The 26,372-nt window shown below is 34.8% G+C and overlaps 1 protein-coding gene across 1 annotated transcript; it reads left to right on the top strand.

Moving 5' to 3' along the window:
• Positions 1 to 26,060, top strand: LOC145684727 (brachyurin-like). Its single transcript, XM_081757100.1, has 7 exons — positions 1 to 63; positions 6,153 to 6,228; positions 9,217 to 9,364; positions 12,621 to 12,790; positions 19,330 to 19,419; positions 19,678 to 19,820; positions 25,820 to 26,060. The coding sequence occupies exons 1-7, from the start codon at positions 19 to 21 to the stop codon at positions 25,967 to 25,969; spliced, it is 822 nt and encodes a 273-aa protein (XP_081613226.1). The 5' UTR covers positions 1 to 18; the 3' UTR covers positions 25,970 to 26,060.
• The last annotated feature ends 312 nt before the right edge of the window (positions 26,061 to 26,372 follow it).

Raw genomic sequence — 26,372 nt, 5'->3', positions numbered from 1 at the left:
GTAGTTAACAATTACAAAATGAAGGCGTTTATATTACTTACTTTACTAGTAGTCGCAGCACAGGTAAATACCTCGTAAAATTAACGTTTAGAATTATAAACATGAAAAGTATCTGTATAAGTAAAAGAAAACGTTATAGTACGTTTTCATCACAGCATCCAATGATATAAACCGTAACCTCATCATTCATTAGATATAAATATAAGGAATAATTGACATGATAGTTTTTTCGTCCTTCGTATGATTTTTCTATTTTAAAAATTACAAAGATAGTATATATAGTATGATATCAATGAATCTTACCTGTCTTCACTAAACTTGACATGGTGATAGATCTTGAAGGATATGGAAATATTAGACCTATTGTGTTCATACTTTTGGCTTTCGGGCTATTAGAATCAAATTTGGGCTTGGACTTGGTGAAATCCAGAAATTTATTAGACTCCGATCGATACAACACATTTGGTCTTGATAGCACTTGGTATAGTTATATTGGTCATTAAATTTGAGGTTGAACTTAGTGAAGTCAAAATATTTAACTAAAACACGATCGACAAAACAGCCAATTTTCACCGAACTTGGTATTCACAAGGATAGTATATATAGCATGTTATCAACAAAACGTATCCTGTCTTGATCAAATTTGACGTAGGGTTTTACCTTGGCACGTTTGTAATATTGTTTTCATACCTTTGGCTCTCAAGCTATTGACAATCGAATTTGTTAGGATTAGGTGAAACCGAGAGACATGGTATATCTTAACAAGCTTAGTATGTATATGTTATACGCGTATTACAGTGTTCAACCCTTGATTTCCGAATTACATCTGAGTTGAGGTTTGGATTCAGAGAAATCAGAAGAAATTTCATAACACGAGATCCATAGAAATCGTTCAAGTTTCACCAAACTCACACAGTTTATACTTTGACCTACTTCGTACGGACATCCGATGATTATATTTGATAGCTATTCAAGGAATTAGGGTATAGAACACATGCCGTGTACAGATGATTCAAACTATGAGAAGGCATGTTGTATTGAAACTATCTTCCAATACCAAAACGCAAACAAGAGCTATAACCGATAGTACTTTGCTTCTGAGTAGATACGTAGATTAAAGGGAAAACTTAACAAAAGTGTCTTTCTTATTATATTGTTTCAGTTCGTATCAATATGCAAATTTTATTGGTATCCTACTATTCTAACAGAAATGAAAAATGAAAAAATAAATTAATTAAATTATAAAAGAAAGAAAAGGGATTCGTTCCGGTGTCAAAATTCTTTCTTCTTTCATTATTTGTTAACTTCATTGTATTCATTCATCTACGGGGACTCTGTTAAAAGAATTTCCTACTTTGTATAATACATTGAGCTTATCTAGCCTCAACCCATCATTTCGAGCCTCAAGAGAATAGCTTGGCGTGGGAGACCCGAGTTCGATTCCCGGCGGGAGCTCAGCTCATGTAGTTCGGATTCTACGTTAATCAGTAGGTCCACGTCTCATATAGCCTGGCTGCTAAACGGGACGTTAAACTCAAAACCAACTTAACTCAAGAGAATAGCTTTTATGTCTGTTTCTATATTTGCGTACGAAATATTGATCACAGAACTGTATATATGTTTGACAGAAAGTCTAGATACGAGGTTTAGACCAATAGATTTAACATTTTACTTCCTTTCTTCCCTCCTGTACCTTCGCAGGAAATTCTGAATTTTCCTTTACTACTACAAAACTCTTTCGAAAGCACGATTGATAGGATTTACTCAATCGAGTTTCACTTTATTTCTTGTTAATAATTGTATTATTGTTAACATTTTTGGGGATATTTTCTTACATGGAATACTTTCGATTATCTCTGATTACCAATCACTTAACTTTAACCAAAAGCGGAAAGAAAAATTTTACAAATTAAAAAAAAAAATGTGAACCACAGTATACGCGCAAGATTTAATGAGCATGTGTGTACAATACAGAAATGAAACTTAACTTTAAGAGAACGGTAACTCAAATAGCTTTTGTCACAAATTAAGAGTGTTCAAGGTAAAATCCCTTTGTAATATGACGTACACCAAATTTGTCCTCAATTTCTAACCACACTAAAGCTGCTGTCTGGGGTAACACATTCCACTGCTGCAAGAGCTTCTAGGGTTATGTGGATAATGTGCGTGCTTTAGGCATGGGAATCCCGAATTCGATTCCCGGCTGAGCTCAAGTAGTTCGGTCCCACGTTAAGCTGTAGGTCCATGACTCATATAGCTTTCCTGCTGAATAAGCCGTTAATCTCAAATCTAATCCAATCCACTGCTGAAACACTTCTACTTGCAATTCAGGTAGGTTAGCTGGTAGCGGTGGCATGTAAACAAGATCCTTTAAATATTCTAACAGAAAGATATCGCAGGGGATGAAGTCGGAAGATCTTAGCCCCATTGCAGAAGAGCAACATCATCTTCACAAAAGTGACCGATTCATCGTTGAAGAAAAACTTCATTCAATCTTAAGTATTCACAATAGAAGTGTGGGGCTGCACCTTGTTGTTCCCAGATAATGTAACTGTTTTTCTCATTGTCCAATTGAGGACAAAGCCATTGCTGGAGCGTGTCCAAAAATGCAATACCGATGATAGTGCTTTTCAATTTAAAAAATAGTGGTCCGTGTACTTGTTTTCTGAATATTGTACAAAAGGCACTCACTTTCGGCGAAAACCCTGTATACCGTACTGTTTCGTGTGGATTTTCAGACAACCAAGTACGCACATTATGCGTATTCACTATTCCATTAAACTAATATGATAGTCTGGTCTCTTAACAACAAAAAAGGCAAGGATCATGACAGGCTGGACACAAGTATTAAACTTGGCATATTGAAAGTACTTCGGTATTCAATTCGTTTTTGGGTCGGATGCCAAAATTATTCTAGCCTCCATTTTTAAATATGTCGCCATATTGGATTTTTTGGCGTGTTCTCTTACGAGAAAATCATTATCTCGGTAACCAATGATCCGATTTTGATGATTCTTTTCTTAAAATTATAAGTTAAGCCCGAATGCAATCGATTGTAACAGTAATGAACACAAGGAAATATAATGAATATGAGAAAATTAAAAATTTTTAAGATTTTAAAAAACATATTTACATATAAATGAATTTTCCTCAAAAATTGTCCATTTTATGAAAACATGTACCCTATAACGTTTGAAAGAGCAGAAAGAGCTTTAATTTGATGTATAATACGTTACAATGTAAGGAGAAATAGTTGAAATATAGTTAAATTAAGAAATCAGTACAATAGAATACAAGGAGTATGCAGGGAGTCAACTCGACGAAACTTGATTACAAGCAAGATCGGAACCCGACAAATTAATATTAATTTTTCTCCACTTTTGTGAATTGTTATTCAAATCAATATTATTTACATTACATTGCTATTGTTATTAAATGAACGTTATATTGTGCATATAAATTATATTATGTAAGACACCTAAATACCACATCATAAATACGTCTCTGCAGATATGTCAAATTTAAACTTAACTTCTTCAAATGTAATAAATAGCTACTGAAAAGCTGAATATTCCAAAACAAAATGCTAACAAAGTGCCAGAAACTGATAACACAGACCTATTCCACAAAGTAAGAACATTTCTTAGTGTTAGTCACATTGCTGTTCATCACAGAGCCTCGACAGCAGCAAAGATTTGTACACTGAACACCGTTTGTTGAATATACGCACTGTTTTTAACTTTGCAGCCACATTTAGCAATTCTCTTGAGCTTTTAAAAACTTATGGTTGGGTTATTCATAAAGGCTTCAACATATTGTCAAGCTGTCCTAAAAAATAAGTCAATTAGTATATTTTAATTGTAAGGGCAGAAGATTAGCACCACAAAAAGAAAGACACAACATGTCTCATGAACGGCTGCTCCCATTCTACGTAGGTTTACAGGTACATACTCTTATTCGTTCCAGAAAGATTATTGTAATTTATATAAGCTTAACATTTCTGTAACATATAATCGTGTGCTGCAAATTGAAGATCAGATAGCAGCAACGACATGCAGACGTTACAAATTAGAGGGTCTTGTCTGTCCCTTTCCATTAAGGACTAATATGTACACCGTTTGGGTACTGGACAATTTGGACCACAACATATCATCAAGTACTTCGACAAGATCTTTCCATGGAAAATTAGATTGGCTAAAAATCCGAATGAAAAAATTACACAAAATTTCGTAGACATCAGGCGGGAAACTTCCAAAACTTTTAGAACAAAGAAACGCGATTTTTTGAAAGCTAAAATTAAGAAACTTGAAGATAATACTAAAAATAAAAATATTCGAGACATGTATAAGGGGATCAGCGAATTTAAGAAAGGCTATCAACCTCGTGCTTATATATTAAAGAAAGCTGACGGAACAGTTCTCACTAATACGGATAGATATCTTAAATAGATGGAAAGATTTCTTTGACGATTTGCTGAACACGCAGGCAAAAACTAATGTGCGTGGAGAAAAGGAGATACACACCGAAGAACCGTATATCCCAGAACCCAACCGAATAGAAGTAGAAATCGTTATAAAGAAATTAAAGAAACACAAATCTCCGGGTGTAGATGAAGTTCCGGCTAAGTTAATTTTAGCTAGAGGCGAAAACTTGTGGAAGAAGATACACAAACTCATTCTCCTTATCTGGAACAAGGAAGAATTGCCACAAGAGTGGAAAGAATCAACCATTGTTCCAATTCACAAGAAAGGCGACAAAACTGACTAATAATTATCGAGGCATTTCTCTTCTGTCAACATCCTATAAAATCCTTTCAAATATCCTATTAGCAAGATTGGCACCATATGCAGATGAAATTATTGGAGATTATCAGTGCGTATTTAGACGACATCGATCATCCATCGACCAAATATTTACCATTCGCGAAATACTCGAAAAAAAGTGGGAATACAATACCTCGGTCCATCAACTATTTATTGATTTTAGAAAGGCGTACGACTCGGTTTGGAGAGAAACATTATACAACGTTCTTACAGAACTTGGAATACCGAGAAAGCTAATTAGATTAATTGAAATATGTTTAAATGAATCCTAAAGTCCGCGTAGGAAAATTTTTGTCCACGAGCTTTCATGTCGAAAATAGCCTGAAACAAGGAGATGCGTTGTCGCCATTATTATTTAACTTTGTGCTGGAATACGCTATAAGGAAAATCAAAGATAGCAACCAGGGCATAGAGTTGAACTGTATTCACCAGGTTGTGGCATATGCTGATGATGTAAATTTAATAGGGGATGATAACAGAACAATAGAAAGAAATGCAGAGATCTTATTAAACGCTTGCAAGGACAGAGGACAGGAAGCATTATATAGAAGTAAATGCAGAGAAAACTAAATACATGTAAGTGCGTCGGGACCGTAATACGGCAAATTATGGATGCGTTAAAATATTAAATAATGCTTTTCATAAAGTGGATACTTTCAAATATTTAGGATCAATAATAACAGACGAAAATCATATTCACGAAGAAATTAAATGTCGTCTAAAAGCAGGGAATTCGTGTTACTATTCGGTTCAAAATCTCTTGTCGTCGCGAATTCTGTCGAGGAATTTGAAGCTTAAAATATATAAAACGATAATCATGCTTGTTGTTCTATATGGTTGCGAAACATGGTCGCTTACTCTGAGGAAAGAACATAGACTGAAAGTATTTGAGAACAAGATCCTGAGACGAATATTCGGACCCAAGATGAACGGGCATGGGGAATGGCGGAAACATCATAACGAGGAACTACATAATTTATATGGTTTACCCAACATTGTTAGGGTCGTCAAGTCTAGGAGGCTTAGGTGGGAAAGTCATGTAGCTAGAATGAAAGAAAATGGAAACGCTTTCAAAGTCTTGACTGGAAGACCAATCGGAAAACGACCATTAGGAGAACCTAGGCGCAGATGGGAGGACAATATTAAGATGGGTCTCGCAGAAATAGGAATACAAAGTAGAAACTGGATCCAATCGGCTAAGGATAGAAGTCAGTGGAGAGCTTTTGTGAACGCGGCACTGAACCTCCGGGTTCCATAGGCCATAGAGTTAGTTAGTTAGTTACTTTTATTTTGAATTACTGAAATCCTGTTTACTTACTTCTATTTCAGTCTGCACCGCAGACTACTCTGGAAACATTTAATATACGACGTGTTCCGTTGTTGGATGATGCTCCGAAAGGAACTGGTAAGTTCTTTTACACCTAAGTATCTTAGCATGTTATCAATACAATATTACAGTAATAATTACACACAGATGTTTACGAGACCACCAAAAGCAAAATTCATTTTATCCGATATTAATAACATAAAATGTTCATGTGAGTTATTCAGTTTTCGCTTTTCTATTTGCTAATATGTTCGACTAGTTGAGAGTTACTCTAATAATATTTTCAAATTGCTAAAAGTACGACTGTGAAACTCAACACTTGCACCAAATGTATTGTTTACATTGGATGGTATTCCTCTTTTTAGAAACTTTCTGTGTAAATAAGATCGGTTTTCTATTTTAGGGGTATGTATCCATGCACGGGTATGACGATTAAATTTACAGCAACAAAAGTCAACAACTAATAAAATAGGAATAACTATATTGTTGTTTCTGGGATAACTATATGTGAGCTTTAAAGTGTTGATAAACATTTGGAAGTCCAAGCAATCGTATAATATTTGTCAATATACCATATAATCAGAATTACAATGCAGTGCATAGGCGTAGCTTAGAGATATGCCTAGACATCAGCGATAAATTATAGTATCGTAAGAAAAATAATACGCACTTATACAATAAAATCACATCTAATTATCTACATTGAATAAAATCATTTTGTTATTTGGTCTAGGAATTAATTCGTGCGGTTGGTACGCACACATTGAAGCTGTAGTACAAACACAAAATACATAAATACCTTAAGAAAAATATTGTCCATCGCTAGCCACCACTTTTGCCCATCTGTCAGGCAATGTACGGATTCCGTGGCGAAAGAAGTCCTCATCCTTGGAAGCGATCCAGTCAGAGACCCATGTTTCGATATTTTCTGAAGAAGTAAACCGCTGTCCAATTAAATCTTTGTTCATGCAATCGAACAAGTAGTAGTCCGAAGGAGCAACGTCTGGTGAATACAGCGGGTGGGGTAAAACTTCCCATCCGACATTTTCTAAATAGGTTTTGACCGGTTTTGCGACATGTGGGCGAGCGTTATCATGTTGAACAATAAGTTTATCATGTCTGTTCTCCCATTCTGGTCGTGTTCTGGCCAGAGCTTGCTTCAAACGCATTAATTGTCGTCGATAACATTCTCCATTCATAGTTTCACCCGGTTGCAGCAGCTCATAGTACACCACACCTTTCATATCCCACCATATGCACAGCATAACCTTTGCACAGTGAATATCTCGTTTTGGTTGTGATGGATCTGGTTCACCTGGTTTCACCCAGGCCTTTTTTCGTTTAGGGTTCTCGTAATGGATCCACTTCTCATCACCCGTAATAATTCGATGCAGAAACCCCTTTCTGCTCTGTCGTTGAAGCAGCAATTCGCAAATGGTTTTTCGTCTTTCAACGTCTCTGTCTTTCAATTCATGTGGAACCCAATGTGACATCTTTTGAATCATTCCCATGGCTTTCAAGCGTTTGGAGACTGTTGTTTGATCAACGTCTAATGCTGCTGCAAGTTGTTCCTGCGTTTGACACGAATCCTGCTCGAGCAATGCTGTCAATTCTTCGTCTTGAATTTTTTTGGCTGTCCAGCTCGCTCTTGGTCTGCCAAGCCGAAATCACCACTTCTAAACCGTGCAAACCACTTCTGACACGTTTGCTCAGCTACAGCATGGTCACCATACACTTCCACCAAAATACGATGACTTTCAGTCGCACTTTTCTGCATGTTAAAGTAATGCAGCAGGACACCCCGCAAAAACACTTTATCAGGCACAAATTGCGCCATGTTCACTTAACTACAAACTGGTGTTAATGACGCTTTAATCCACTGCCCTATACTACGAACGATACGCGATGACAGGGGTTTGCAACACATGTGTGGATACACGGAACTGTGGGACGCTCCATTCGTCACGCCATCTCTTGTCCACCCGCACGAATTAATTCCTAGACCAAATAATTACAAAACACTAGAATATTAGAAGCAATTGTGTCCACCAGATCAATCTCACTGTCAGATAGAAAAAGTGCCTCAAGAACTGCCTTCTGCAAGCCATTTCGGAAGGCAAAAGATGTCACAGTAGAATTGCGGGAGAAACAAGAGGACTGCAGTAGACAAAGAAACGGGAGTGTGCGGAGATGGAAGATGAATCGTGGAAATAAGGAGAATCAGGTTAACAAAAATTGCAGAGCAGGACGGAACAAGAAGTCGAGAAACTCACAGGATTGGACATAATTCCAGCTTCTCCACTTAACAACTTTTTCATAATTGATTATTACGTTAGTTTACTGTTACAGAATATTCCGGCAAAATTAGGATAGAAATGTATGAAAAAACTACTCATATCGTAAGTTCAACTCATATAGGTAAAAGTGACATGTTATTCATAATTTTTATCGGTGAACTACTAAAAGCAAAGTTGTATACAGCGCATTTGACAAGATTATGGTTAGATGAAAATGTTAATATTTTGGTTACTCTTTCTTTGTCACTTGCTTTATCATAAAACTTTTAATTTTAGGTATTATCTAAACGTTATCATTAATTTTATATAGTATATAACAATGGAATAATTTGTTTTTCACTATCATAAAAGAGACGAATAATAATTATTCCTGAATATAGCTATGAATATTTTGAGTATTGTTATGCTTTTTTATCTCATAATAATTCAATTATACATTTTAATACAATACATTACATAAATTGTAGTGCTCTTTCTCTTCATTTCACTCTAATTATAAATAGTATAATACTTGAGTCAAAATAAAAACAGTAAATTAAGATTTTTCAGAAATAAATAAATCACAGGTAAGTTGTTTCTAAAAATTGCCAAAGTACGTTTATGCTTGTAAGACATTCAAGATAGTTCAAGATAAAAAATAGTCTTATACGTCAGAAAGAACAAACCTAATCAGGAATCCAAAGAAATGAAATGTCCTGTAATACCACAATTCTGAATATTGGCTGAGTTAAGATTTGTTCTTCTAATGTACGTACGATTGCTATTTCAGGGCCTAGTGACAGAATTATCAATGGCCAACTTGCTTCTCATGGCCAATTTCCTTACCAAGCTCTTCTGATTTTTGATGGTCAAACATACTGCGGAGGCTCTCTCATTTCTTCACAGTGGATTCTCACAGCAGCTCACTGCGGATATCAGTAAGTCCTATAGTAGAATTCACTATGTGAAGTAAAATTATTAAGGAATTTTAGAAAATAAAATGTTTCATTTAAGTAAACACGAATAAATTGGCAAAATACGGCAATGAATGATATCTTCTCAGTTCACAGCAAGTAACTTGGCTTTGGTAGAGAAGCATTTACAATTACAAATTAGTACAATCGATTACGTTCAGATGACCGGAGTTTCAAATTCAGATTTGCTATTTCTTATTCGAATTTATTTATAAATATATTGTTTAAAGCAATTACGAGAAAACCTCAACTTCCTTAAGTTTGCGATTATGGTTTAATACAAATCTTTTAATAGCTATAATACATAACTTACATTTAAATAAATTTGTTTTCTTCTTTCCTTTCTGTTTCTAAATCTTCATTACTCACGACAAACATATTTTAAAGTTTCATATCAGGAATACCTATACTTTATTTTTACTATTTAAAGTACTCTTTTTTAAACAGAAATAATAAGAGATCATAGTTTTAGTCACAATAGGAAACCTCCCACTAGCTGATTCTATTTTGCTGAATGAAATCAAATAAATTCTAGGAAATAAAGAGCAAATATCCTGCTAAATGTTTGATGGCTTCTGGTTCAATTATTACACCTTTAGCTTAGTCATATTTACTTTATTCAACATTTTCGCTCCTGGGTACATACAGCAATTACCAGCTTTCAGTCACTTTAGTGCATATGTATCAGGTAGTAAAAAAATATAAGTATGTAGAATACATGGCAAATTAGTCTTTAAATACTCTTTTAAGAGGAGTACAACATGTATTACTATTGTTAAGTGGAATAGCTAGAATATTAACAAACTGGTCGTTTGCATTAACAGTCACGTATCTACCAGTGCTATATTTATTTTACTATATACAAACGCCAGAGTCAGTTACTCATCCCATTTCATTTCTATATATTTGAACAAGGAAACGAATGTAAATATGGTTGCTACCGTCATAGACATTTAAATGAAGTTTAAAACCAACGGCTGGAAGTGTGATGACGTCAAATAGCGTACAGTGACGTCACTTCCGCTTTTCTGAAAGATGAAACAACCCTAAAATAAATACCGTTTATAAGATAACTAGAAATAAGGTATGTTAATATTTTTGGAAAATTTTACAACATAATAGCGGTCTTTTTGATTGTCCATTGTATTTCCTATAGTTATTCAGCGCTGCACTGCATGCAGATTTCCTTTATCATCTATTATTCCTTCTCGGTATGTGTGGGACATATGTACTTCTTGCAATCTCATTGTTCATTTTCAACCTTGTCTGTGTAAGGTTCAGTAGCAAAACAGTAATTGAGATCGAATCGCACAAGAGAATCACTTCAATCCCGTACTTCCGGGTCTTTGTTGGAATGTGTATTCTAAATGGAAAACGGCCATAAAAAATGTAATCACTTCTTCGCCCGCTCTGACTGACTCACCAGGATTGTTCAATGTCGGAAATTCGTTCACAACCATGTTCCAAAGTTCTCTGGTGGAAGCAAATTTATTCTGTTGTCTTTGTACGTCACGTATAGTGGCGTCGTCGTAATGTAGACATTTGAGTAATAGGAGCATTCTCAGTTCCGACAGTGTTGCTCTATACACTGGAAAATTCTGTTCGTTTAAAAGTTATTCTATTTTATCTTTGTTCTGATTGTGAACAACATAATTTAGTAAAGTCCCTATTAGGCCCAAACTTTCTTCCTTATGAAACTTTTCTGTATTCCGAATGAACGAATCAAAGGTTAGCTTTTGGATAGTTGAAAGTTTCTGGTTTGTGCGGGTTACAATATATCTGGACACCATCGTCTAATGTATTTAAAATGAGTTTTTCGGACTCCCAGGCTCTAAACCATGCTTTGGCCCGAGTACTGATGCCATAATATTTACAACGAGCCTGGCATCTCCTACGATTGATCAACGGCTTTGCTTTCCATTCCGTTCCTGAAGGATGCTTCATATTCTTGCATGGGTGATCTATTTTGGCCTGAGGTCGTGGTAGTTCTCATGTCGGCTGAACATTTGCAATATTTTCCTCTTTCTCCTCCGATTCATACTTTCTGCATCTTATTCTGGTGACTCATCCATATTAGGATCTGTAGGCCTAATATCTTTGTTCCATTAGCACTTAGGACCTAAGCTTAAAAACATCTGTTTCACTATTCGTGCTATTAACAAATCTTCGTGATTTTTTATTATCAGAATCTAATAAACCAACAATATCACTCTCTGAAATGGATCTCTGGCTTTTGGACATTTTCGGATTTACAATTTAATTTTATAATTATATAAAACTCTCAATTGTAATTTTGTAATCTACCTTTACTGTACTTGTTGCCTATAAACAATGTTACAATCAACTGGATTATACGCGTGCAGTTCAACACAGTAACACACGGACGTGATATTATTTATACGTGTAAATAAACACATGTACTAATACACTGAAAAATACAATACATATAGCCTACAATAAAAATATTCTCATTTAGTCAATTCATACATAGTATTTCATAGAAATATAATGTGATTAAGTAGAATTTTTATGAGTCAATTTATTCATATTTTTGGCAGCATTAATTTCACCATGCCAAAATGATATTTAACCATCAGATGAAATATACATTCAAAATAAATGTCAAAACTATGTTTTAAAATTAAAAGAGATATTGTCAAAAATATTTGTCGCTGACCTTCTCTATTAGTATGCGCCTGTTAATAAGTTACTTTGGGCCATATGCAGAGTCATTTTGACACGTGATTAGTGCTATACTAAATAGTTCGACTAACATAAGGTTCCTGTAGTAGTCACGACTTTAGTATGACGCTAATCATATATCGAAACGACTCTGCATAAGGCGGTTTGAGTCCAGCGTTGGCTTAGAATCAAAATTATTAAGAAATTATCACATATATCCTGCAAGACAACGTTATACTGAAATCATTAAAAAATCAACTTTAACAAAGTCCGAAACCTCTTTCATGCAAAACAAAAACGCCGGCCTAAAGTTTAACTGACTGACTGCTCCATAACATTGTGAATAACTGTACGCAATATTAGGCACAATCAACTTTAATATTATTTGGACACGTAGAAGATAAAAATACAGGAATATTTTGGTTGCTTTTCACTGACTTCAAACGTACACACTTGAAATCGTGTTGATTATTATTTAAAGCAGTATACATCATTGAAAGTCTCTATAATTAGTTATACTTTTTTTTTACTTCATTAGGCACCGAAGAGTGCAAGTTTATTTGGGAACCCAGAATATGAACGCTAACAGCGAAACTGGAAGAGTGGTTCTTTCTTCTACTGACATTACTGTACACAGGAACTTCGACCCCGATTTACTTCGTAATGATGTATGTGTCGTTAGACTTCCAGAATCCGTTTCTTATTCCGGTAAGTATCCTTATAATTTTCTACATATACATTCACCAAGAATTGAGCCTAGATAACCTATAAGAGTAAATTTGAGTTACGTTAATAAATATCGTTTGTCAGTAAATAAAATATTTCAAATATATATTTTAATTAACATAATCTCTGCGAAGAATTAGGTGAACAAATATGTCTGTAGGACAAAATCTGAAATATCAACCTTCATTGGTAACAGAAGCATGAAAGCTAGAAATAGCAAAACGTATCAGCTGATCTGAACCAAAATCTACATTCAGCTTCTATATGTTTTTACTAAATTACCTTTACGAGACCTGTCAGAAAAGTACTCGACCTGTGGTTTTGAGAAAACTAATTGTGCAGGTTTGCCAATCGCTCGCGTCGTGAAAGAGGAATCCACAATGTCTTTAACAAGCAGGAGGTGTTTACTTCTCTACAACAAGAGATACATGTAAGTGTTATGTTTAGTTCTCTTGTGTGGTCTGGATACATTCTAAAATGGTGAAAAAGTGGTGTATGGATAGGACCAGAAAACGAAGTCACAATCAACTCAATGGATACCTCTGACCTCACCAGCCAGACATAGTTCGCGTAGTAAAATCAAAGCAAATGTTGATTATGTTCTTTGATTGCAGTGACAAAGGCACATGTGAGCGCTTAGAGAAAAAAGGACTTCTCTTTAGATATCTCCCGTCATCTACGTAACCATTTTTGTTCGAAATATTTAGATTTATGGACAGGTCCGGACTGGCCCAAGTGGCAAGGCGGTAATTGCCACCAGACAGGGACCAAATGAAAATTTTAATAAAGAGAGGATGTCAGGAGGAAGAGAAAAAAATGTGGAAAACATGTGCGACAACTAATATTCTTGTGGATAGCCACAGCGGTAATCTGCAGACATCAAGCTCTTTGAACGTTTCATTAAAATTTTGTTGCGACTCATATCACGTATAAAGTAAGAATGGGCTATGCCAGTTTCAAAGTCATGTCGGTGCAAGTAAAAACAATAGTGAAATCCAACACTCTTCCAATCGCGGAATATAAAAGGAAGCCGAAACTATAGTGGCCTGACAATACAATTCTTGGGAGTTTAGTTTCTTGGCCCAGGAAAAATATCAATTTGAAACCTAACAGAAAGATCTGAGATCACTTTCGTATTCTCATAAATATTGTCATATAACATATACCCTGAAAGGTATGGCTACTAAAGAATAGTGTGCCTTATTTAAGATAATGGTATGCTTTTATTGTGGGAAAACAGCGGACAGTTCAGGTAATGATAGTTGGGAAAAGGGATTGAGAATTCGGGGCCAACATAATATGTCAGCCCCCGGGGCCAAGTAGCAGCCAGTCCGACCCTGCATATGGAACTCAAACCTCGGAAGACTGTGCCTGGACAATTATTTTATTCATGCATATCATATGGTTGCCTTTCCGAACACAGCACAATATTTTGGTTTGTCAAGCTCCCTACTCGTCGGATACAGCTTCATGAGACTTTTGTCTGTTTCCAAGACTCAAAAAGTACCGGAATAAAACTCGTGTGAAAAGAACCAGTCTTATTTGTTTTAGGAATGACTTTTAGATGTAAAATTGAGAGAAATTTGTCCTGCAGGGATTCTTGAGGTACTTCTGTTTTATATTGTGAACTTTGTACTTGCGTTGAGAACTTTGTGATGCGTAAGTTGTCCTAGTTTTCAGATATGAGTACAACAATTTTAAACAATTGTCCGATATTCTCACGTTAATAAACTTCTAGATTGAAAATTATATATAATCTATTACTTTTTTCAACATTTTGAAAAGTAACGTTGATGCTCTGTTTCTTGTTAAGTTACATGCGTTGAATTTTAGTACAGGTTACTATTTAAGTTTTATATATATATATATATCAGGGTTGGACTGGCCATAATCAAGTACCGGCCCGATGGCCGCTGCGCCCTCCTTACATCAGTGCCTTTACGCCCTCCTCGGGAGGGCTAAGACCCGTCTTAGCCTCGAGAAGGCGCAGTTTCTTCTCTGAACACTTTAAAAAAAGCTATATACATAGTTATTTTATAAATTCGCTAGCTTTTGGCCAGCTAGGGCTCCACCCCAGACCCCGGTATTTGCTCGGCCTGCCGCCTCGCTCTTTCTGTTTTCGGCGTGTGAATGCTATTAATGATATTAGATTTACCCCTAAATATATAGATTTGACTCTAATATCGGTCATTTTGGACGATTTTTACATATCACCCTTACCAACCCCACGCTTCGCCCCAAATCCCAGTATTTGCTCGGCCTGTGGCCTCGCTCTTTCTGTTTTTGTGGCTTTAGGAATGTAGTTATAATGATCTTAGGGACCCTGGAATTTATAGATTTGACTATAATATCGGTCATTTTGGATGATTTTTATATATCAATCCTCCCACCCCCACTGCTCCGCCCCCAGATCCAGTCTTTACTCAGCCTACGGCCTTGCCCTCTGGCCGAGCTTGGGTGTTTATATATATATATATATATCTTTCTTTGGGCTTCTCCAGGAAATTCAGATATTTTTGAAATAATCCCAGAAACGACTTGAGGTGTACTTCGAACAAAACCCAAGCGTCCGTCTTGAGTCTATTGGGATAACTCGATGGAGAAGTAAAAGCAACGCTGCTGTAAAAATATTTGGACACTTTCATTACTGAGCACCCGACTCAAAGGATGCCAGACCAAGAAAATCAAAACCAGTATATGTGGAACTCGTAGCAGCTTTAAGTGCGATTGGTAACTCGCAAGAATTCAATTCCAAAGTCAGACAAGATGCAATGTCTCTCATTCAAAAGTTGTGCTCCTTTGAGACTATCATTGTGGCTATGATGTTTTTATTGATTATTCAGCATACCACACCTTTATCAGACTACTTGCAAACAAAAAACTTAGACTATGTCCAAGTATGGCGCCTGATATCCTCAACTCAACTTCAATAACTTGAAAGAAGCTAGGGACCAGTTTGACAAAGTCTACAAAGCAGCAGAACACTGTCCAACAGAAATGTCAAATAGTATAGAAGGACTCATTACAGATGTTCCTAGTCTAGAATAAGTTAGTATATAGAAACAGAATTGCCTGAGGTAAAATGTAGAAAAAGAAAGAAAATGGCAGGGGAATCAGCTTCTGATGAAGTAATTGAAGACAGTAAATACAGATTTGAAGTAACCGTTTTCAACTGTGTTCCAGACCAAATTTCTAACAGCATATAGGAACGATTTGCTGAAAATCTAAGCTTATACTTAGATTTAGAGTGTATTGATCCTAAGAAGTTCAAGAGTTTAAGTCTGGCTTCGTTGTCACTGTAAAGAATCACTGAATTAATTCCTGATTGTGAAGAGGGAAAACTTAAAGAAGAGCTTCTTTCGTTTTCATCAATGTGGGAAGAGTTTTCAAAATCCCCTTATGAGAATTAAGAAAGATCAAGAAGCTGTTGAGGTTCGTATGATTGAAGATTTGATTGAAGAGGACAAGTTTTCTGAAGATTTCATGGAGGATGAGGAGGAGTATTTGGGGCCGACTGACGATATTGCGGATTTAAGGTCTATAAAATGTGATGGAGTGAAGTACCTTTCTTGCTTTAAGGGCATCTTCGATGTGATTCTGCAGTACAATATGTACTCAAGACTCTACACAGAATTATTCAAAGTTTATAAGCATCTTCTTACATTACCGGCAACACAAGTATTCTGTGAGCGAGCATTTTCAAAGCTCAGATACATAAAAACAAGACTCCGTTCAAGACTTACAGATGAACATCTGGAATCATTGTTCTTGATGAACTCAGAAAGAGACATTCTAACCAAAATAGACAACAATCTTATTATTGACGAAATGTGTGAGAAAAGCAGGGAGATACGAAGGCTCCTTCAAGCATAAAACAGTGACTTGACTTTCATTTTCCAGTTTTGTTTTTGAATTTCTTTTTTCCCTAGGTAGGTATATAATTCTAAATTTACTTTTGTTAATTTGTAGTAAATGTTTCATGTATACTTTTTATCAACGGTTTTAAAAATAGATGAAAAATAAATTAATGTTGTTCTTGATCTTGTAACCTCATACAGAGGTTGTACATAGGAGGAGATGCGGCACCGTAGTAGTTAAGTCCGCTATGGCCTGGAATTGCTGAAAAAATAAAAAAAAAATGATAAATCTCTACTAAAGTCATTGCTTAATGTGCAGTTTTAACTCGTTGCGTCCAGTAAAAACCCCAAAATTAATGTTATGATGAACACAGCTTTAAAAGGACAGAAGTATGAAAAATAGCATAAGCCCCAAACTTAACTCAGATCTTCAGTTATAATTAGGCTGTTAACAAATATAGCCGAAGAATTTAAACAACTGGTGTTAATTTTGTAGTCTCAGTTAAAGTGTGCAGATTTATATAGGCCTAATATATTTAGTACTCAAAGTATCTTTGTTTGTTTATGAACATATTGAATTTGTATAATTCTATCGTGATTAACTGCAATAGCTACTTAATCTTTTGTTGTTTTTTGTGTACTAATTTTCCGGGAGAAGCCCCCCGGCACTTCCTTGTAATAGGAGGGGGTATTCGATACAAGCGAAAGTCTCGGATGGACGGCGCCCTCCCAAAGTATGTGACCGCGCCCTCTTTATGTAGCCAGTCCACCCCTGATATATATATATATATATATATATATATATATATATATATATATATATATATATATATATATATATATATATATGGCTAACAAACATGATTATGTTGATTTAGGGAAAGTATTCAGAGAATTATGGGTATAATTCCTGCTTTTAGTATTGTTATTATTTTTGTCAGTTTTCATACTATGGAAAAATAAATTAATTTTATGTTTGTACTAGAACAATTCAAACTATAAACTAAACTACTGTTTGTGACACATTTTTCATATGATCACTATCTAATTCTTTAGAAGGTTTATTTTCTAAATTTATGTATGCATTACATTCTTATTAGCTCTCCTAGCACAGTTATTTTTTCATTAATTCATATCATTTTTCAGTCTATCATGTTATCTGGTTTTATCCATATAGTTTCATTTACTTTATTACATACATAAATATATTACAACTGCCGCACTTGTTTTGTATTAGTACCGGCAATTATAGCGGTAATTACAACGTTTTGTAATTACAAAGTTGTGATTTTACTTTGTGTTGTACAGCCACATGCATAAGTCTAAGTACAAATAAATGTATGTATATCATCGTGCGGGAAATAACATGGATTTGACGAACAGATTCTTAGATACTGAGAAAGTTATCAGTCTTACAGCATTGTCACTAGAATTATACAAAGTTGTCTTAACAGATTCTATTTCTCTATCCCAAGTATACAGTAGATATGTTTAAGCTTAATTTCTTATAATTGAACGGGTGGATTCCAAAAGAGCCTAAGTCAGTTTTTGTCAATTTTGAGATATTGTTTCTTTTAAGATCCATTTCAGCATCTACCTATATTGAACAGGGTTTCATGCCAAAACTCCATAATTCAAATTAATTGTAGGCAAATGAAAACAGTGCTGTTTTCAAAATGTTCTTAGTCAACAGAATTCTTTGAAGTTATTTCCTGACTCATGCCTAAAAACACATAAAACTCTCGCTATAGATGATAATTTCACCATCAACTCTCGCTATAGATATTGAAAGTAGGCAATTTCAATTTTCTTTTACGTAGATTACTTTTCTTTGACAGAAATAGAATGATGGAAACATACACTAAAATATGGTCTCCTGAAAAACTTACTTTTTTGACTTAAGCTATTTTGGAATTGAGCTCTTCAATTGTTCTTAATTTATATAAAATGTAAATCAGGACTCGTTATTTTTAGTGTTGTTGTTGCTACAGATAATCTGATTAATTAACTTCTATTAATGTCCTTTGTCAGGGTCGAGGCAATATAAAATGCTACTTACACATTTCAAATCGCCAGTATTCACGAACATTTTCTGTAGTCTTTTCATGACCTATATAAAATAAACCTTTACAGTAATTAGCATACGCCATATTTATTGGAATTAAGTATATATGTTTCAAAAGCTATAAAAGATATGTTTAACTTTCTTAAATGGCATTACAGCTGTTATTTCCAAGAGTAATATGTTTAAGTGCTAACATTATAGGAAATATCTTAACATCCAATTCATTTAAAGTCATTTATTACCATTGTAAATATTTTAATGAATTTCCTTAAAATCATTTTAAAAATATTTGAAGCATCAACAATTGTTGTCGAGAAATGTAGCCACGAAACCTACATTAAAATCAGTTTGAATTCGAATACAAAATAATAATATATAGAAGTAGACTACTTCGGTAAGAAACGAGTTTAACTGTCCCTTATTTATAGGGTAGCTATTTTAACTTTGTCCTATGACTTATTCTATTTATTTATTCAAGATGTCATAATATTTAGTATTTTAATACATATATATTAAATTTCTTCGAAGTTATGTAGTATATAATGAATGTTTACTAGTTGACGAACTTGTATATTAACCTAGCATCATCTGTCTTTCAGACTATATTTCTCCTATTGCACTAGCAAGTGGATCTAATGACTACGCAGGTGAAACTGGTACTGTCAGTGGTTGGGGAGCAACTTCAGATGGTAAGTTAATCAATAGAGAGTACTACAATCGATTTGCTTTTATAATTTTGAACTTATTGTAAGCAATATGAAAAAATAACGAGCCTCATATGTGAGTTATATATATTATTTGATTCATATTTACTCTTGTACTTCCATAAACTACAATGATCTTGTTGTAAGAAATAAGTTTTCATTATTTAAATGTAACACCCACATATAATTTTGCAATATAAGTAGTTTTTACCGTCAGTCTACATAACTTACACTTTTTTTCAGCTTACCCGTATGTGACTGATGAGCTTAGATATGTCCAATTACCAATAATCACAAATGCTCAATGTCGTCAGTATTATGCAGCCCAATGGATTACCGATGAAAATATATGTGCGAGTGGTTCTAACCACCGTGGAACGTGCTATGTAAGTATTTCGAAGTATGAGACAGAAGCATTTTAATGGTCAATGAAATGTTAGGTCATTGCTGTTTAGATATATTTCCTAATATCCCATTGTAATTTCACATTTAAATATGTATTCTTCATTCTTATAACGTTAAATTATTCCTGAGACCCAAACTTACTCAAATACTCACTAAACATGCAACATTTCATATTTGCATTTATTTTCGATTTTAATAATATATTTTGTAAATTATTTTCTTATATTGATATACTTGTTTAGTGAAGTCAAATTAAGTACCAATGAAAAATGAATAACAGTTTTGTCCACGTGCGGATTATTCTTATGTAACACTATTGAAATATGCATGCATATATGAATGTTATCAGCTTTCTGTAGAAACGTATCATGTGAGCATCATATATAAGGGGAAAGCAAAATAGAAATATCAAGTAACATATGAGTTAGTGATCAAAATGTTATTTTAGCTCTTCACTTAATATGAGGCCTGAGCCGTAAGTTGCTTGACACTAGCAGATATTCAGATCTCAAACTCAGTTGAGTAGAATAGCAATAGTGATTTAATTTAAATGATTTTATAAAGGACTAGCAGCAGTACCCGTCTTCGCACAGAAGGAATAATGTTTATGCACATTACTTAAACACAAAGAACTGTATGGAATAAATAACTACGAGAAATACCCTCGGCATTCCCTCTGTCAATTCCCGGGCCAGTTGACGTACATGTTCTTGAGAAAAAACCTGGGCTTAAATGTTATTGGAATTGTCATCAATTAAGTTAGCAACCCCGAAATTATGAATTCGATATCAATCTCGATCATTTTAAACCTTTTATTTTTCACCCCTTCTCACTTTGACCCGATTGGGGTTGAACTTGGATTTAGATGGCATTGGGAATGTTACTATTCACCTCAGTGACCCCGGAAAATATGAATTTGACACTAATCAGTCATTATCAATTATTTTCACATATCACTCCTTTCATATACTTTCTAGTTGTGAAAGGAATGCCTAGGCCACAGCATTTTCTTTCGGATTATAAATTATATGTGTATCTCAACTTATTTTTGAAGATTAGTTTACACACCGAGTTTCATCTTCCTAAGACGAGGAGCTCGTGTGATTTTTGGCACAATTTTTGACACACTATTTTTGGCACCATTTTTAAACAATCTCTTCCCCATTAACCGTAGTGTACTAACATGTTTGAATACTCTATACATACTATAGTACTCACACCGAGTCGTGAAGCTTGGGCTCTAAACCAATCATAGAAATACTTTGTTTGAGCTCCGACACATTGGAAAACTTCGGTAGCCGCTTCCCGAGCGCACACTAGTGGAAACATCAAACAACTGAAATTCACTAACAAAGTTGCCAAACTTTGAAAACATAGTAAATGAGTATTAAAAACTAGCATTTAAAAAATTGCCAATAATAACACTGCACAACACTAACCAGTGTAACAATTATTCTAAAAAGGTAATAATAACACGAATAGTAACAACGAAAATATGACGCAACAAAAAGACAATTAAGAAAACGGAACTTGGCGCCAATCCAACAACACTGTACTCTCGGGAGATGTGTTCCGTGTAGCGCGAGAGACGACACTCACTGCCAAAAATTTGATGGGTGGGGATTGACGACCAGAACACACCCTCGCGTTCTATTGGGTGGTGAAATCGGTAGATCTAGGTTAAGCTTCACGACTCGGCGCGTTCCACCCACACAATTTTTTGGTGCATAATTTTGAAAAAGCTACGATTTTCAGTATATGACGAATCTGTAAGATAATAAAATTCTTATGACATATTTTTATAATTAGTAAATTTTGCTTTAAATGTTTTCTTGACAAATTAAGGTTTGTTCTTTTGATGCGTTCCAATGTCATTTTTTTAAAATTAAAAATTCTAAATAAATACTTTAATCCAAAATTGCATACAATTTTTTAACATAATAAGTGTGCAATATCAAAATTATATGTGAGATGTGAGAGATTGTAAAAAGTAAATTTTGCATTAAATGTTTTCTTGGCAAAATAAGATTTTTTATGCGGTACAATGTCAATTTTTGGATTAAAAAAAAAAACTTCTAAATAAGTACTTCAATAGAAAATTTGGATACCATACCGCTATAGAAAAAATAATAAAGATACTATATAAATTGAAAAGTTTTAATACTCTATAGATACTAACGGGTGAATTTTCACCCATGTTAGTACTCCACGCTTAAACTCCCCTCCTTTCCCTTAGGATATCAACCAGAAAATTCTAAAAGTTGACGATCTCTTCCAGCCTTCCGTCTCTTTGATACAGCTACTTACAAGCATACCAAACTAACAGTGTGGATTTGTACCCGGACACTTATACAAACAAACAATGATTTCAATTATGTAGTTATCATAAATGGCTAGCTTCGCACGGGAAGAATAGTATTAATGCACAATATTTGAAAACTAAGAGCTGAGTCGAATATTAATTTAGAGGCAATGTTTATGATAACCGCGATGATCAGAAAATACAAAGAAATTTTTGATTTAACCAAACGTTTTGTTTTCTTGTGGTTTGTTATACTTTCAAACATTATGTGATGTCTTACAAGCAAAATTATCCTGAGTATCATAGTTTGTTCACTCAGTGGTAGACCGTTCTTCTCTAGCGCGGGGAGTCCCGGGCTCTTTCGCTGCTCGCACCAAATAGGCTTTGTGGTGAACAAACACCATGTCCTTAGGTTTATCCAGGATACTCCTGTTTCTTTCCATTTCCTTCATTCTACCACTTCATTCATTTCTCATCATCACCATCTCCTTTAGCCTACCTATAGCATAACTGTGGGATGTAAAACTTAAACATTTCATTTCATTTTTTGTCTGATATCAAACTCAGAATCTTACACCAAATGTGACACTTCACTTTACCAAAAATGAAGTAAGGAGTTGTCATAGTTTATTAAGGGGTGCCACGTAAACAAAGACTGGAACTCTATTGTCTAAATAACAATTCTAAACTTATTGGTGTGATTCATTCGTGATTCCTCAAGTACCGTATGGTTGATGCGTCGCAAGTATTCATAATGGAGGAAACTAATTAAGGTTCATTTGTGTGTGTAAAGAAAAATATCTTTTAAAAAATTTTGAAGGCAATTGGTACGTAGCTCACATCAATTTTCAATTATATGTGAATGAACAAATATCACACAGTAAAAAATATTTGTGTTAATTCAACTTCGTTTTAACACAGGGCAGTGTTTCCAGCGTGACTACCACTATGCAGTGTTAGTTCAACACAGACCCCGTGGTGTTGGCGTTTAACATAGGGGCTGTGTTACGTCTTCAACACACAACCGATGTTGAGCGGTGTTAAATTCGGATCTGTGTTAGTATTTTCAGTGTTGATTCGACACCATGTCAGAGTCGGTAGTGCGGAGAAAAGTGTTTAGTGTTACTTGTGACGGTGTTGCACCAACACGAAGAAAGTAACACAGTGTGTAGTGTGTTAATTATTTTGTGTTAATATTACACCATGTCAAGTATCAATATAACACAGTTCCTGTGTTACTTCAACATCATTTTCTTATTATTTCAACACAGAATCTGTCATGATTCAAGATAAAGCCATATAAGTAACACCATTTTGGTGTTCATTCAACACTCCCTGTATTAAAATTCAAGGTCAGACCACCAGACTAACACCGATTTTGGTGTTAGTTTGACTCCATTTTTGTGTTACTACGATAGCTATTTCGGTGTTGAAATAACTCCGTATGTGGTGTTGATGTAACCATTTTTCTGTGTTGGAAAACCACGTGGTCTGCATGTTTACACTTACCGAAGATTCTAATTTTAAAATAAGAATAGTAAACTACAGAACACTTCATATAGAAAATCTAATTTTTTTTTTTTTTTTTTTTGTCGTCCTCCCCAACATTTATTGTAAAGTATTTCTTGATGGTGTGAAACACAAGCTTGTTCAAGAATGATAAGAAACTCTTAACTGTATCCTTATAATATATTTGCCTCTTATTCATGATTCTACTTGTTTACCGCCATTTTTGAAGCACAGTCCCCGGTGTTGATTGGTGTGCCCTAGTGAAGTGTAGAAGTGACACAGGAATAAGATGTTTCTCGCTGTTGACATATTTCTTCAGAAACATTATGTAAAACGATTGAAACAATATCGCGTGGTTTGCATGTTGGAATTTTGCATATACCTGGATTTGTTTAAGTATTTCTTTCTACTGTGTTCGTTTGTAGCTTCAATTCATAAGCCTTTATAATTAGATGCCCAACATATTTGGTAGTCACCGAAGATTCTACACATGTGTTAATTTAACACACAGTGGCCCCGCATAGCGTAGTCGCTAACGCTCTTGCCTTCGGTGCGAGCAGTCCCGGGTTCGAATCCCGGTGGGGTCACTCGGTCGAAAAAGTGTAACACGCTTTTTCAGGCCAGCCACCCTGAATGCGGTTTTTCTGGGTTTTCCTCATTCATACCAGGCAAATACCGGGGTGGTACCTAACTTATAGGTCCCAGGCCGCTTCCTTCCTTCCCCAATCCTTTCATCCTTCCCCATTCCCGGATTGTGTGCTCGCCGAGGGACGTCATCCCTCAAATCGTGACGGGCTAAATGGCCTTAGATGCCGAAAGCCCAGAAATCTAAATCCTAAATCCTAATTTAACACACAGGCTCTGTGTCATTTAACACAATGTTAAATTCAAATATTTTCGCTCACGATCAGGTCCAAAAGGAATAGCAGTTGTTCGAGGGTCTCGTTTGAAGAAAAAATATCCCTTGATTGTCTAGGGTTTAATCCTCTTAATATATGGTATAACTATGAGTTATTGACTTTGTATCCTTCGCATAAATTGTCTGTGATAGTGAATCTAATCATATTTCGTGGAATAAATCACAAATATGGAAATACTCTTGTTAAAATATTATTGGAAATATTTGTATAGCTACTAATAGCCTATATACTGCATTGTAAACAAACACAGACGATAACATACTTTTTCTATTGTTTCTTTTAATGTAATGCACATATACGTCAGACTTACATAATTAAGAAAGCAATGTGGCACATTTTTTTCCGTGGAAAATTTCCTATCTCCCCGAGACATCTATAGATCTATAATTAGTACATGTATCATTCATGCAAAAAAATAAACCCAATCTTCAAACGCATTCTGCAAGAAGACCCATAAAAATGTATAAATTTAAAGTGTCAGTATTCGTTAATTAAAGAAATTTAGTTTATGGAGCAACAAAAGCAGGGCCAGATTAAGGAGGCTTAGGAGGGCTATAGTTAGTCCCGGGTCTCCAGGTGGGCAGGGACCTTCACTCTGATCAAAATCCCAACTAGCTATCTGAAAAGAATCATGGAGATACAATAATCATCATAAAATAAAACATAACCAAAAATATGAAACTTATTCTCTTAACTTTCCTACTGTACTTTCACAGAAATGTATTAGGTGAAGTCAGAAGGGGCCACATATTTTTTCTTCTAGCCCCGGGCTTGCAAATGGGTTAATCCAACCCTGAACAAAGAATTTTCTTTACATCACTAGGTTCTGTGAAGTTGAATAACCTGTAGTTTCAGGTGTGTTTTCAGACTTGAATAGATTGAAGATCACTGATTTGAATAAATAACTGAATCAGTAAGCAAGAAATATATTTATGGACGGGAGAAATATATCAGTCCTGACTATGGTATTCAGAATTCTCTCTCAGTCCTCTCAGGTGAAAGAAATAGTATGTGTATTTGAATATATGATTGACTATTGGCCGATTTTGTTCCTAAAACTTATCAGTACTTAATTTTTAATAGTTTCTAGATTAGAGTGCCTTCAGTAGATATATCTGAAACGTTAATAATAAACGCTGTTCGTTTAACTCAAGTTATTTTGGGAAACACGATATATTTACATAGTTGTTTTTTATGATAGTAAGAAAATAAAGTAAATAATGAGTACTAATTGCTTATATTCCTGTAGGGTGACAGTGGTGGCCCATTCACAGTTGATGAAATCCAAGTAGGAGTAGTTTCCTTCGTCCCTGCAGATGGCTGTGAATATGGTGCTCCCACAGGCTATGCCAGAGTTACATACTTCAGAGAATGGATTCGAGACAACACTGGAGTTTAATTACACACATATATTAAAACTTTTAAAATATATTGTATTTTTTTTTTTTTTTTTTTTTGTTACTGACGTTAATAAAATGTTAAATATTCAATACTTTCGAAAGTGTTACTATGTCGTCCCTCTCAAGACAAAAGGGCGTATATCATTTTCTCAACTTTTCCAAGAGACAAGTTAAAAACCTTTTCTCATTATTCCAACATCTTCTTTTAAAATTTAGTTTGATTTCCTTCGTGTCAGGTGTAACTTACAAGATCAAATTAAATTTTGACAGAATACGATAAAATAAACTTATGAAAACATCTTTAAACTTGCCTCCTGGCAAAGTTGAAAAAAATGAGATACGCCCCTTTGTCTCGAATGGGATGATATGTTTCACCATGACTAACATTGCACCTTTACCCTA

Source organism: Thermobia domestica, chromosome 5 (assembly GCF_964235325.1).
Source record: "Thermobia domestica chromosome 5, izTheDome1.hap1.1, whole genome shotgun sequence".
NCBI classification, from domain to species: Eukaryota; Metazoa; Arthropoda; class Insecta; order Zygentoma; family Lepismatidae; genus Thermobia; species Thermobia domestica.
The sequence above is the reverse complement of the archived record's forward strand: the minus strand, read 5'-3'. Positions and strand labels throughout refer to the sequence as shown.